The following is a 14483-nucleotide window of genomic DNA, read 5'->3' on the forward strand; positions in this document are numbered from 1 at the left end:
TTCAAGTTTTATCAGTTAGTTAGAAGGCCACTAAAGCTAAACCCGTCTCCTTATTTGGGAAAAACCGACGACATTTCCAAGTAAAGCAGAGACATTAATGACTAAATGTGAATCACAGCCTACTCTGAACAAAAGAGTGATACCAGGTATCAAACATGTGACTTTAATCCTCACATTTCTCTCATGTGTCAAGTTCTTAGGCTTAGAAGGCTTTGCACACTGTGGTTCAAGTCTTTAGACCTTAATCAGAGCAAATATTTGACCAAAGAGGACCTCAAAGCTTGTAATGACTTCAAATTATGTTCACCTGTGCATCTTCTTGCAAGTACACATGGGAAATGCAGTTCACAATTGTAGTTCCCATGCTCCAAACACATAGAAAGCTCTCCAGATGTCACACAAACTGAGGAAAAATCTGTGAAACAAACAATAATCTGACTGTTTTATTTGACGATGAATGATTTTGTCTATTACATGCAATGAAATCAAGAAAAATGGCCATCTAAATTTCCTCGTTTTGTCGCACCAGCAGCGCAAAATATATTAATAACATATAAGATAAAGAAAAGAGGAAAATAGAGAATGCTAAGTGTTCATAAATGTCCTAAAAGATTACTCAATGATCAGAATAGTTTGTGTAATTAGACTTTCTGCTGATTTCTGCCTTATTGTTTCAGCATTAATCAGAAGTCTTAAAAGGAAAGGAAACATTGTTGGAGTAAGAACACACACATCACTAAACTCAAGATAACACTCATATCATATTAGTCCACGAGGCCAAGAGTTGTTGTTGTTTTTTTTCCATGGAGCTCGCACAGAAACATATTCAACCTGATTTTTGATCAGACCGAGCAGCGAAGGAATGTTTTCAAAAGGTTGTCTGCTCACTGACAAATGGGCTTCATCCTTTAGGCCAGAAATTCCAAGAAATTCGAGGTTGTCACCTGTAGCTGCTGTATCTGCTGCTCCAGCAGGCTGTCAGGTGGTTGCAGACAGGTGAGAGAACAGGTGTGTGTGTGTGTGTGTGTGTGTGTGTGTGTGTGTGTGTGTGTGTGTGTGTGTGTGTGTGTGTGTGAGAGTGAGAGTGAGAGTGAGAGAGAGAGAGAGAGGACATCCACTGCCATAAAACAATCCATGACCTATTTATGCTTTTACAGAGGATGAAGAAAGAGAAGAAAAGTGCAGAAGAAAGCAGAAGTGAGTGTCTCAACTGTTTTCTGCCTCTGTGTTAAGCTGTCTACAAAAGGTATCTTCACACTCTCACAGATTTAATTACTTTTATACACTTTTTAGAACCTCCCAGATACAATTTCCATTACATAAAAGTAGCCTCTTCTCAGGTCCAGAGTTGTGCAACATGTTTTAATCACGATGGACTGGATCAAGCATTTTAATCCAGCCTTGTAGCACAACAGTATTTTTGTCCAAGTGTTTGTGTGTGTATGTGACCACGCATCCTTAGAGTGCTAACCACAGGAAAAAACTATTCCCAGATTCAGTGACTTTCACTCTTATCTGCTATTTACTTTCTGTGCTTGTGTCCAACGTTCCTTTTGTTCGGTGTGCGTTTTCAAACATAGCATGTGAAACTTTGCACACATCCTTCAATCACATGTTCCCCACAGATCCTTAAAAAGTCTTAATTTTTGTTTTTGAATGTTCAGGTCTAAAAAAAGAGCCTTAAATTGCCTGGAATTTAAGACAGGCAGACATTAAATTTGATCTGTGGCAGACTGAATGAGCTTATGTCTGCTTATTTGTCCTGTCTTTTTGTATTTTGTTTAATTTTATATCTCAACAATGACCGTTTCCACTGCTTTATTTGGGTTTTAAATGGTTTTTAGACGCTGCTAAATAGGTGGCTGCACGCATTGTGTTGCCTAGCTGCACATTTTACCCATGAATAAGAAGAAAGTTTCTGTTTTCCAACATGAGAAAGCCTTGAGTGCCTATATTTTTAAAAACGATAATTAAAAAAACATAAAAATAATTAAACCTGTTTTTAAAATGTGCAGATATCTCAGTAGAAGCCGTCTACAGTACATACAGGCCATACTCCTTGACTGATTCCCCCCCCCCATCTACACACTCACAAGCCTCCTCTCCATCCACCAACCCCCTGTCTCCCTCAGGACCCCCACGAAAGTCTGGTAAGAGGTCTCCAGTGCCAAAAAGCAGGAAGTCACAGCTGTGCTCATCCCCCTTTCAGCATGTGTGAGAGCGAGAGTGTATGTCTGTATTTGCATCTGTGCGTAGATCTGGGTCAGTGTGTGTGTGTGTGTGTGTGTGTGTGTGTGTGTGTGTGTGTGTGTGTGTGTGTGTGTGTGTGTTTTAGTCAACCTATATGTTTGTGTCTCAGTCAGTTTATCTGGCCAGTATGACGCGACTTTCTATTCCCACCTCTTCGGTGCAGAAGTTTCCAGTGCCGTTAAATGAAAGCCTGGCTTATACAGGCTAATAAACACTCTGTGTGCCTGAGCTGTGTGTCATTGTGGCTAATGGTATAAGACCGGGCACTGGACTGCTCTGGTGGAAACACACACATACACACACACACCCTCTGTCAACTTACAGCTTTTTTTTATTGTTTCTGTCACCTCCTCTTGCTTCTTTATTTCTTCACTTTCTATCCTTATGTCTTTTGTTTCTCTCTTTCGTTACACTACATGGCCAAAAGTATGTAGACGCCCCTGCCCACATACATACATGTGTAGTTCTGGGGCTGTTTATTGTGGTATGGGCCAGACAATGAGTTTATTAGTCAGCAACTGTTCATAATTAATTGATAATTATTTGATAGTTTAAAGTACCAGAGTGTAGGATTTAGTGGCATCTAAAGGTGTAGTTGTAGGATGCGTCTCCCTCACTTTGCCTTCCTCTTCCAAGCACAAAGTAGAAACTACGGTGGCCACAAAATGCGCAAAAAAACGCAGACAGTTTCCTTCAGTTTAACATGAAGGCCTGTGTGGAAGGCGACCTGCGGCGTCTGTAGATACGATTCTTCTTTCAGGTGATTATACACTTACGAACTTATGGACATTATATTTATTTTCTGCCAATAGGTCTTCCTAAATGTTACACACTGGACCTCTTAGTCATTTCCAAGCAAAAACAACAAATATTTGTTGGTTCCAGCCACTCACTTGTGAGGATTTCTGATGAACATTATATATATATATATATATATATATATATATAGACCAAACAATGAATCGATAATGAAAATAATTGTTACTTTCTGCCCTAGTTCAGATTTTTATGCTCCAGTTTACTTTGAAATATTTGACTTTTTTTTTTAAAATGACATTGCGCCCTGCACAAAGCAAGGTCCACATGAACGATGTTTTTCTGAGTTTAATGGGAGGAACAGGGCTGGCCTGCGCAGAGGCCTGACCTCAGCCCCATCCAGCACCTTTCAGATGAATGTGAGCTCCTTCAGTACCTCAGTACCCGACCTCACTGATGCTCTTGTGGCTGAATGGGAGCAAATCCCTGAACAATGGAGGCTGTTTTAGCAGCAGATTAAAGCTCATGGTTTTGGAATGAGATGTTCTACAATCACATATGGGTGTCCTCATACTTTTGGACATGGAGGCATCCTTCTTCTTCTTTGTCTGTAATTTTCTGCTTCGCTCTCTGTCTCGATCTCCCTCACTTCTTTACTTTCTATTTCTATCTCTCTCCGTACTGTGACTCTTTCTTCTTCACAAGTCTCTGCAGCTCCTTGTGAAGCCAGCTCTTTGCTGTAAATCTCAGGCCTTTGGTTTAATAGGCGCAGTGTGCCTCTGTAACACCGGCTGCCTTTGTTTTGGTTACAGATAAAATCACTGAAGGAAAACACGACAGCAGAGAGGGAAGGAGAAAGAGGGACAGGCTATAAGAGACCTAAGAGATGAGGAAAAACAGCGCAGTGAAAGAGTGTGTGTGAATCCCTGTGGTGCACAAAGAGGTAGACAAATCCAAAGAATGAGAAGGGCAGTTCTTCCCTCCTCTTTTTTTATTTTTTTATTTCTTGAACAAGATACACAGCGAAAGAGAGGGGAGGAGGGAGAGGAAATGATAGCTACTAAAAGAGTGGTGATTTGACAAAGCACGTATCCAGAGCAGACTTAACTGCTTCCTAACTCTGATGTACAGACTGAGGTTTCAGTCCTTCCTCCTGCCAGACTCCTGCATCTGTCTGGTATTATTTCTTTAATAGTTTTTAATTGGACTTATCTCTTTGTCCTCTCCTCCCTTCACCCCAGCTTTCATTCTCACTTTGTTTGATCTCATCCTGATGTTACCTTATGTGCATGGTGCGCGTGTGGACGTAGGGAGTCGATCACGTCGCCTCCTGCTGATGGGTTTTGTTTGGGAATGTTGACAAGTTGACAGGCAAGGCGCTGCACTGACATCGAACCTCACTCCACCGTCAGGACAAGAGAGAGAAGGGGGAGAGTGGAGGTGGGGTGAGAGACACAGAAAGAGATAGGGTAAGAGGGGGAGGTGAGAGAAAAAGAGGAGGAGAGATGAAGGGGGAAAAAAATGACTTCACGGCCATGACTGGACTGCCCCCTTTTTTTCCCCTCAGCCTCTCTCTGTCTCTCAACTTTTTTTCCTCCCTCCTCCTCTTCCTCCTCCTCCTCCTCCGTGTGTTTTTTTAAATGATTTGGGGAGAAGAGGGGAACAAGCATTCAGAGCTTGGCTGACGGTGCAGGCAGGAGCGTCACATAGGCAAACAGGAGCCTGAGGGGCAGCACACTGGGACTGTAGAGGACTGAAGAGGCTTGGGGGTGTTTTTGGATCTGATGCACAGACTAAAAGATTGACTAACAGACAGAAGAGGCAGGAGGAAAGACAGACACATAGATTTATACAGACTTTTAATAAGCTTTAAACATACATACAGACTGTACAAAAAAAGCAAGGAAAAAGCCAGATATACTGATTTATTTTTGTAGAAAACACAGGCAGGCACCTACCTTGTGAGCAAGTCTAAACATTTTCCCAGACGAGACCGGAGTTTTCTTCCACTGGAGAGAGAGAAAGAGGCAGATGGACAGAGGCACATTTTGAATGAAAAGAGAAGAATCCTCATCTTCATCCAGCAATGCTTTTGAGGAACTCTGCACTGAACTGTTGCTGTCTGCTGTCTTGGATGCTGACGCAGGCATAGGACACATTTATCTTCACTGAATTCCACTTGAGAAGAGGATCCACGTTGTCTTTTTTTTTTTTTTCCATCTTCAGTGCAGGTGCTGTGCTGACTGTCACTATGTTTTGTCAAAGGTACTCTTTAACACCATCGTGGACTAATTGCCTTCTGGTCTTGTGCATCCTGAATGTATGGACCACAGCCTGGACAGCTGCCCAACAATCCCAACCCAAGCTGCAGTCCCGGCGGTCCAGGCAGATGCCAACCCTAACCTCCTCCTCGTCAGCCGGCAACCTGTCAGAGAGCACCGAGAGCAAAGTGGAGCGCCTCGGCCAGGCGTTTAAGCGAAACGTCCGTGAGCTACGTGAGAAAAGCTCCTGCTTGGACCTGGTCTTCCTGGTGGACGAGTCATCCAGTGTGGGGGCCAATAACTTCCTGAGCGAGCTGAGGTTCGTACGCAAGATGCTGTCCGACTTCCCCGTCGCGCCAGAGGACACTCGGGTGGCGTTGGTCACCTTCTCATCCAAGACCCATGTAGTGACGAGGGTGGACCACATCTCAGCGCCCAAGTCCCACCAGCACAAGTGTTCCCTGTTCAACCAGGAGATCCCGGCCATCAACTACAGAGGCGGGGGGACCTACACGAAAGGAGCCTTCCAGAGGGCAGCGGTGAGTCAGACCAAAAGATAAAATGAATGTCAGTGAGGCAAGTGTGTCTAAATGTACCTTTATATGTGTGTACAGTATGTTGATTTATATTCCTGAATTTTGCTCACTCTCTCATTTTCTTTGCATCTTAATAATGAGCCTTTTGTGTGCATAGTGTCTGCGTGTGTCAGCTAGTCTGCAGCCTGCTCTGTGTGCAGGGAAGTGATTGTGGCTTATTAAGGTTGATGTTAATGAGGAGCTGCGTGGCATTGCTGTTGCTGCTCCCGCTTCCTCTAAATTACATACCAGCAGATAGTGAGGGGAAGCCGCTTGCAGGCTAATTGTTCAGGAGTTTCCAGTGATAAAAATACCATTAAGAGTGAGCACACTCTAACCCACAGACACACTCACACATCGATGCATACTCAAAAATGAACTGTATGCATGTAACACTGAAAACAGAGGGAAAATGGAACAGATAGCAAGACACATAAGTCAAGTTTGGGCTGTGTCTGTGATGAAGCATTCTGGGTGAATATGCATTGCTTCAGTGTTACTCATAAGGTTTTGTACAATAGTCCTTTTGCCTAATTTCCTTTATTCTGGTGTTTTTTGACTCAGAACCATTACAGGTTGTAAGACTGAATTTGTAGCAGAGGCGGGGATTTGGGGGTAATGTGGGATTACAAGGGGTCAAAATGTTAGCTTGTTTATGGTTTGTTGATTTTGAGCGGCCTGACACCCAGCCGTGCACGCACACACTCAAACACACATGCACTGAGGACATATGGCACAGTTCATCCGTCAAGTCCAAACAACCCAGCTGTGAAAGCTGTGTTGGTGGTATAGGGGCTGGTCCTGTATAAACACACACACACACACACACACACACACACACACACACACACACACACACACCTCAGCTCATGCCTCAGATCTGCCTTCAGTTAGGAGCTTTGTGAGGCTCTGACTGAAATACACACAGGAAAAGATTCAGGTGCTTTTGGGGTCTGCAAACTTGCTAAGAAATACCGCAGCCTGTTACTAAGCTCCTTTCCGTTATTTTGCAGTCTGCTGATAGTTGTTGCATCCACACAGATGAAAGGACATCATGGCTTTGGGACAAAAATCCAAAATAGATGTTATGACTGGGTGCACTGAAGTCAGAAGACCACTGTGACACAGGTACATTCATATGACGAAGCAGCTGATGGTTGTCCAAATAGCTTGTTGTGGACTGTTCGCAACATCAACTGCTTCAAGTAAATGACGTGGTGTCGAATAAAACGGTTGCTGAAGTACATCCAATTAGTGATCGTTATCATCAGGCACATAATCGTAAGTTTTAACAATAATATATTCAGAAATCTATCTCACTTTGATGCTGCAGCCCGAACTTTCCATGAATGCACAGTAAATCATAACAAAAATCACGTCAGCTTAGTTTTACAGACAAAAGGGGGTTGGTAAGCTGAATTTTGGCAGGTTTACTCTTCAATCTTTCCCTGTTTAAAGCTAATAGCCTTGGATCGTATCCTCCGGCTTAGCGCTGAAAGCTTGGCCCTCAGGACAGGTTTTCAGCTCGCCCTCCTCAGTTAAGTGCTGATAAGGAGGCCGCTGGCTTCGTCCCAGCTGCTAAAGACCACAACAATCCAGAGAAAAGGCTTTCTGGGGGAACTTTGGTGCCTTATCATTATTCACAAACACTCAGAATGTTTTGGGTGATTTATCAAGTGATGTGTTCGTCTAAATCCGCCAAAGATGGCTTTATTACTGCTGCTCAAGAGTCCAAACAGTGTTACTGATTCAAAGTCTGATTAGGATAAGAGATTAAATTCAACCCTGTTATTCACTTATCATAGCCAACAAACACTATGTACTGTATTTCTTTCCAGTATGGCATCTGCATGGTGAGCGTCCGACTTGAGCCATGTATGAGTAATGAGAGAGCTACGTGCAGCCTACACGGAGCTGAGATTTTTTTTTTGGAAAGATAGATGAGCCTAGCAGATACAGACCGAGATGCAGCAGATCAACCGGTACTCCAGAAACCTCCCCACACCTGATCGATTCAGTCTGACGTTTACTGCGTCCTCACATGATTGAGGAAGTGATGTTAAAAAGTAAAAATTAAAAAAAACAGCGCATCTGTGATTTATCGCCTGATCGTAACGTCCATCTGAGTCTGACTGGAAAGAGAAAAAGGGAGCATTTGTCGTCTCTTTCCATTAGCTGCATAAAAGATCGGTCTGCTAACACTAATCTACAAGGCGCGTTTCCGCCTGTCATCGCGTACCGTCTGAACTGTAGGGCAACTGTCTCAGTGCGTGTTGAATTGGGACTTTTGCAGCGTGTGTGACTGCACTTAGTTAGTGATTTTTGTGTTTTTGCCCATACACGTGCCTCCGTGCATTTGTTCTCCCACGTATCCATCCACGGCTTCAAGGGAAAATTAAGTGTGTAGTCTATGTGATGTGTGTGTGTGTGTGTGTGTGTGTGTGTGTGTGTGAACGTGTGCATCTGTGTTAGAAAGAAAGAGAGACAGTGAAAGTAAGAGAGAGAGGATAATTGATAATTGCAGTATAATAATAATAATGCCATATTTTATTCCCTTGGCTGGTCTTGGCTGTTCTAAGTGCTGCAGAAAGCTGGGATCCATTAAGAGAGACATTTTTCCACCAGCCGTGCATGTAGAGACAGGGCTCTCCTCCAGCACTCTTCATCTCTGTCTCTCTGCTGTCTATCTGTCTGCTGTCTCTCCTTTCACCTAATACATCATACACTAAACCATCAATGTACGCTTTACTGTATGTATGTAGGTCTCAAAATGATTTCTTATTCAAGAGTTTCTTCTTTTTTTTTTCAGTTTTAGGAAAATATTGTATTTAGGGTTAAACTAGCATATACAGTTGATGTGTAAACATACAACTGAGTACGCAGTGTTTATGTCTGCACAGTGAGTGAAATGAAGTAATACAGGCTGGTTATAGCTAAATAAGTCACTTTGCCATTCTCTAACTCTCACTTAATGTCTCATACACTTCATCTGACCACGCCTAAACTGTTTATAGTGTCTCTGTTCGGCCACACTCTAAGAAGAAGCCTACCAGTCGTAGAAAGGGGTGAGATGGGAGAGGAATGAGGGTGCACACTCCACATTAACTATCAATCGCTGTGTAGTAGAAGTGTTGGATTGTTGGTTTCAGAAAGTACTAAAAATGGTCAGATGCAGCCCCTTAGATTCTACTTGGAAATTAGTTTTCAGACACTTAGATAATCTGTCAAGCACTAAATTCAAAGCATACTGAGAACATCATTAGAAATCTTTCAATCAAAACGGTGCCAATACAAATTCGGCCCTTATTAAGTACACAATACGATACCCAGCTCCTTCTCTCTCTTTACTTTACTGATATATAGCTGCACCATCATTCTGTGTCTGTGTGTCTGATATGCTGTAGATGAGGGTCCGTGTTACACAGTATGAGTTTATTAAGAGTGCTGCACTCTGTCATAATGACTCACAGCGTCTCATTTCAGGATCTGTCTCTCCTCAACCTCATGTCAGACACGATAACATGGTAGATGATGACATCGCTCACAACGCTGTAGTTTTCCAGCACTTTCACGACAGCCGTACAAAGGAGCTGATTGATAACTTTCAGTCACTGTTTTCAAGTCCCTGAGGAATAAGTACTGTACTGTACCTGAGACAGAAGTGGTTCACATCACCTTCTCCATACTGAATCATATTCCTTTCCTCTCTACTTACTGTAATTGCCCTGAAAAAGTCAATCCATTTTCCGGCTCTTTTTTAGCTCTCATTTAATTTATTTTCCATGCATTTGCCTTTTACATGACCAAATATCTTCAAGGCAATATGGCTCAAAGCCTTTCATTTTATTCTATTGGTTGCTGGTAATCTTGTTGATCCAGGAATTATGGGTTTTTCCATTGTTGCGTTTATTATAGCTTGCTTTGGATACAAGTGTCTGCTATAAAAATACAGGGAGAGAAAAGATTGTATCTGTAATTGCCAGTTAAAAATCCCCGCCATCACTTGTTGTTTTTTGTCTCATCATTTGTCTTCATGCTGAAGATTTGCCTCTGGGTTGCCATGTGTTGCCAGATAAAACCCCCTCTTGCTCTCTGCAGGCAGGCCCGGCTTTGGCAAACAAACACAAGCGCTAAACTGGACTTGGCGGATTCACTGTGTCAGTCTGCCTTCACAGTTGCATAAGACACAGACAGATGGGCAGCGTGTGAAGAGAGATGACGAGAGAAAAGGAGTGGGAGAGAGAGATGGAAGAATGAGAGGAAAAAAGGAGGAGAAAGAGGGGAAAAAGCCCTGGGTTGAGGAATTGATAGAAAGAATGTGGCTCTTTCTGGTGGTTATTCACAGTAATGTTTTTACCTGACTCTTGGTTAGGCTCTGCCTGAGTCTGGGTCGAAACAGACTGTAGAGTAGTTTACTGGCGTTAGCCACTTAATAAAAGGAGCTTTTTGCTCAGCCAGCCAGTGTGTTTCTGGGACAGAAATCTGTATAAGTTGGACGAGCAGGTGGGTTATTTTCCTTTGCTTCTTCAGTGAAAAGTCCCAGCGACTCTTAATGTGCCCAAACGTACCAGGAAAACAAAGTTCACGCTCATTATTCACACACAAATTCACACACAGAGTTTATAGATCCAGCTGCATGTCCTCACATGGTTGTCGTCATATAAGTCAGAGAGGTCATGTTATTGACTGTAAACTGGAGTGCAAGCATGAGAACCTAATGTGCTTGCATTCATAGACATTGAGCTTGTGTCGTCAACATAGAGCTCTAGACTTGTAAATTCAATCCAGATCTCAACTCAACTCAAAATTCCTGCAAACTGAGAATCTACTGAGAATGAATTGAGCTTATAGTTTTAATTTTGAATTCTCACCAACTTTCAAACCTTGTAAACAAGTACTTTAATTTAAATGCATTTATTTAAATAAGTCATTGTAGATGTAAAATGAACCATAATACAACTACAAGTTCTAGTTCTCATCTCTGAAAACCCACTTTGCTGGATAGAGAAAAACTTGAATCAAAGCCTGTGTTTGTCCAGTAAAGTGTACAAATAGTCCAAGCTGATCTTTCACTTGTCAATCACACTTCATACAGCTTTACTCAAGATGATGCCTTTCTTTATTGAGCTTTTCCAGGCCACAATAGGCAAAACAAATATTGAGGGCTGAGTTTGTTAGCCCCCCCATCCCGTCTCATTCCAGTGGGTCAACACCGTTTTTTCAGTTTCTCCCATTTTTGTGCCGTTCCATCACGCTCTCCTCCTCAGCTGCAGACCTCCCCAGCAAAGTGCCGGGCGGGGGAACATCACCGCGGTCAGCTCTGACGCACTACAGCCAAAATATGCAGTATTGTTTTTCAAAACATTGTCTATTAGATTAAATGAGCCTTGTGCAAGTTGCTTATATTTGGCCTGTGGAGATGTACTATAGAGATCCTGTACATTCTTGGTCTGAAGTGCACACACGCACATTCACACTTGATGTTAATGTTTGAGAGTCTGAGCCTTTGCCTGAATTTCTGAATAACCGGTAATGAGATGCACAGTGCAGCAAATTAAGGTGGGAAATGAGCACCATCCATCAACTGAATGCTGGAAAATGTTGTCTATGGCGGTTGACTTTCAGGGTCCTTTTCATTTCTAGAAAACATATTTGCTCACTGGAGCATTTTTTTATTCTCTTGGCTGAGTCATAGGACAATTTCACCATAAAAAAGGTGGGAAGAGACAAGGGGAGCTACTTTTTCACCAAGAGAATAACTTATTTCCCCTTCAAATCTCCCTCAAATAGAAGAAAATATATGACTTCTCCACAAAAGAAAAAGCGAAAGAGCTGATGCAGACAAATTCCCACTGTAACAAATGAAAGCAAGGTGCACCTCTTTGATCCTGTCCTCAAGGCTGGACCCAGCCGTGATAAGATGATAAGAAAAGTCTCTGTTTCCTGTCCACGCAACTGCCACTTCCCGCCATCTCACCCTTAATCATTTCCTCCCCCTCAGTTTGTCTGCTTCTTCCCTCTGTTCAACCCGTCTGCCTCCTCCTCCTCCTCCTCCTCCTCAGTATCAGAGGGTCAACGGCACGGTTGGATGAGACAGAGGGATGGAGCAGACTCACCTACCAGCCAGAAAAGCTCAGATAAGACAGAGGCCAGACAGGAACGTCCACAGACACCAGGCAACAGATTTAAAATTTCTGCGTCTGCAGTGGACTCTGGGTCACTACCATTATTCTATACAGCACCTCATAAATCTGTGATGTGATTAATCAAAACAGTATAGTGAGGCTTTAAATAACGCAGATTGCTTTCTGTCCCGAAAAAAGATAAGTGGTTGGAAGAGCAGTACTGTAAGCAGGTTCAAACTACAGCACAGATTATGTAGTGTCCCTCAAAGTTTTACCCAGTTGTAGTTGGTTTGCAGTTAATAGAAAGCGTAAACAAGATGTTTTTATTTCTTGAAGTGCGGAGGTTTCGGAATAGCAGAGTATGGAGAGCGTCTCCAATTGGAGCAAATGCAGCATAGAGACGGAAATACACTGCAAGCTTAAACTTTATGAGGGCTTAGACCTGGGTTAGACCTACCCTATCAAATTAAGTCAAGCCCAAAAAATATCTACCTTAACTTCCGGGTGATTTTCTTTCTTTCCAGTTGTTAAATTTGAATAATTTTAGAAGCCTGAAGGGATAAAACAGTCAAGTGTTTCACACAGAAAAAGCCGTCGTTATAGAAAAGTAAACATAATTTTGTGTAGCAGAATATGTTTCTTTCTTATCCCAGTAATAATGTGACCTTTCAGATTTATCATTCGAGGACTCCTGACTCTCAGGTAGAAACTAGATCAAAAGCAGCCGTTCCTGGCTTCCAAAACTCAATTTGCTTCTTGTGTTTCTTTTTCTATCTGTTTCTTTAATGTTTAGTTTTATAATGCCTGAATATATACAGGATTTGACTTTATTACATAGTATATTGGTTTTGGAAAGCAGCTTGTACCTGAAAGTCCCAGATTTTTTGGTCAGGTTTTCAAAACATAGATGATGATATATTTAAAATGTAATTTTGTTGTAAGCAGATATCTTAATGACCCATAACTTCCCTTCTCATGGCCTGAATGTAAATGTAGGAAATATTGTAATAGGAGTGGCTTTTTTTCAAATAAAAATGATCTAATTTTGAAATAGAGCATATACAAGTCCTTTCCTCACACACACACACACACACACACACACACACACACACACACACACACCTTTACTGGATGCTTACCTGGCGCCTGTGCTCAGTGTGTAGTTGGAAAGTTATTCAGACACTGTCATGGTGATCGAGACAATAGACTCAACATGACTGTGTGTGCTTCTGTGTGTGTGTGTGTGTGTGTGTGTCTGAGTGTATGTTTTGGGTTTTCGGAGGAAGAAATGCTTTAGTCTCGGGTTCAGCTCCTCTGGGTCTTTTCACACTGAATCATTCTGACAGAAATATTCTCCATTCTCTCCTTTCATATCTTTGTCCATCAACCTCAAGTATGCTTCACTGAGGCCCTTTGGAGCATTTTTCTCACAAAATGCTTTGACAGAGCTGTATTTTGTCAGTATTGTCACCGTTAATACTTCTGGTTGGGGGAGGCGGTGGTGATTTGTTTTTTACTTTGACCACTCAAGCCAAAACATTTTGATTAAATCATTTTTCAAGCTGTTCAAATGTGAAAATGTGTTGCTTGTCTTTGTCTTTTTATGATAATATATACCAGAAACAGGGCTGTAAATGATTGATGCTGTTGCTCCGTACCTTCTGGACGTTTGAATAAGCAACTGTTAGTTAACAAGTTCGTCATATCAACTTAAAAGGTCATGCTAATGCTTGTTTCCCCTTCCAATAAAATCAGTTATTACAGGTTTAAAGATAAATACTTGAATAACTAACCATCTGTGACAGACTGCCCTAGTGGTTAAACTACACTCTTATCTGGTGTAATTGTATAGACAATATTTGCCTTTGTTACTTAACGGTGGCCTGTGCCCTCATGTTCCTTCTCTCGTCACACTCTGCTCACCCTTGCCCTCGTCTCTGAAATGTATACCGAATATTTTCCAGAAACAGGGGCCTACTTTCCGACCTCTGCACGTCTAGAAGGACCCTGAGGCCTCCTCATTCACCGTAACATGCATGCCGGCCTGATGCAACTGACCTCAGATAGAAAAACAGCACAACTATGATCTAACTTCAATCAATATGCGAAGCAGGAATGCTTCCTGAATATATATTTTACCTGTTTTTCATCACATTATTTAATTTTTCTCTTGTACAGAGCATCTACAATAATTGTATGAAGAGATGGTCAACAGCTGTGTTTCAACGGATCCCTCTGTTCTCTAACAACTGTCACCATCTACTGATAACTTTGAATTCTCTGACTGTCACATATCTGTAGAAAAGTGCTGACAGACAACCAGGTAGTGCAGAGATATGCAGGCTGAGAGGTCAGCTGAGTTCAGCGCTCATGGCAACAGGGAACTTCTGCAGCTCACTATAATGAAGAAAGGACAATAAGAGGTTGAAAGTGGCAAATACGTGCAACCTGTCAGAAAACTGGACGCTTACAAAGATCTCTTTACTGCATTTGTAGCAGTTGGGACTATTTCAGTC

General features: G+C 42.2%; 1 protein-coding gene across 3 annotated transcripts in view; it reads left to right on the plus strand.

The window, feature by feature from the left end:
- The first annotated feature begins 4670 nt into the window (after positions 1–4670).
- Positions 4671–14483, plus strand: part of svep1 (sushi, von Willebrand factor type A, EGF and pentraxin domain containing 1) — an 87881-nt gene continuing 78068 nt past the window's right edge. For 2 of the 3 annotated variants that reach the window (XM_051428743.1, XM_051428745.1), the window contains exon 1: positions 4672–5806. In XM_051428743.1, the coding sequence (XP_051284703.1) occupies positions 5258–5806 (549 nt within the window). In that variant the 5' untranslated portion in view covers positions 4672–5257. Of the gene's footprint in view, positions 5807–14483 lie in introns of all 3 variants that reach the window. The other variant, XM_051428744.1, reaches the window with a different exon arrangement.

The sequence above is a fragment of the Dicentrarchus labrax genome, unplaced genomic scaffold (assembly GCF_905237075.1).
Source record: "Dicentrarchus labrax unplaced genomic scaffold, dlabrax2021, whole genome shotgun sequence".
NCBI lineage: Eukaryota > Metazoa > Chordata > Actinopteri > Moronidae > Dicentrarchus > Dicentrarchus labrax.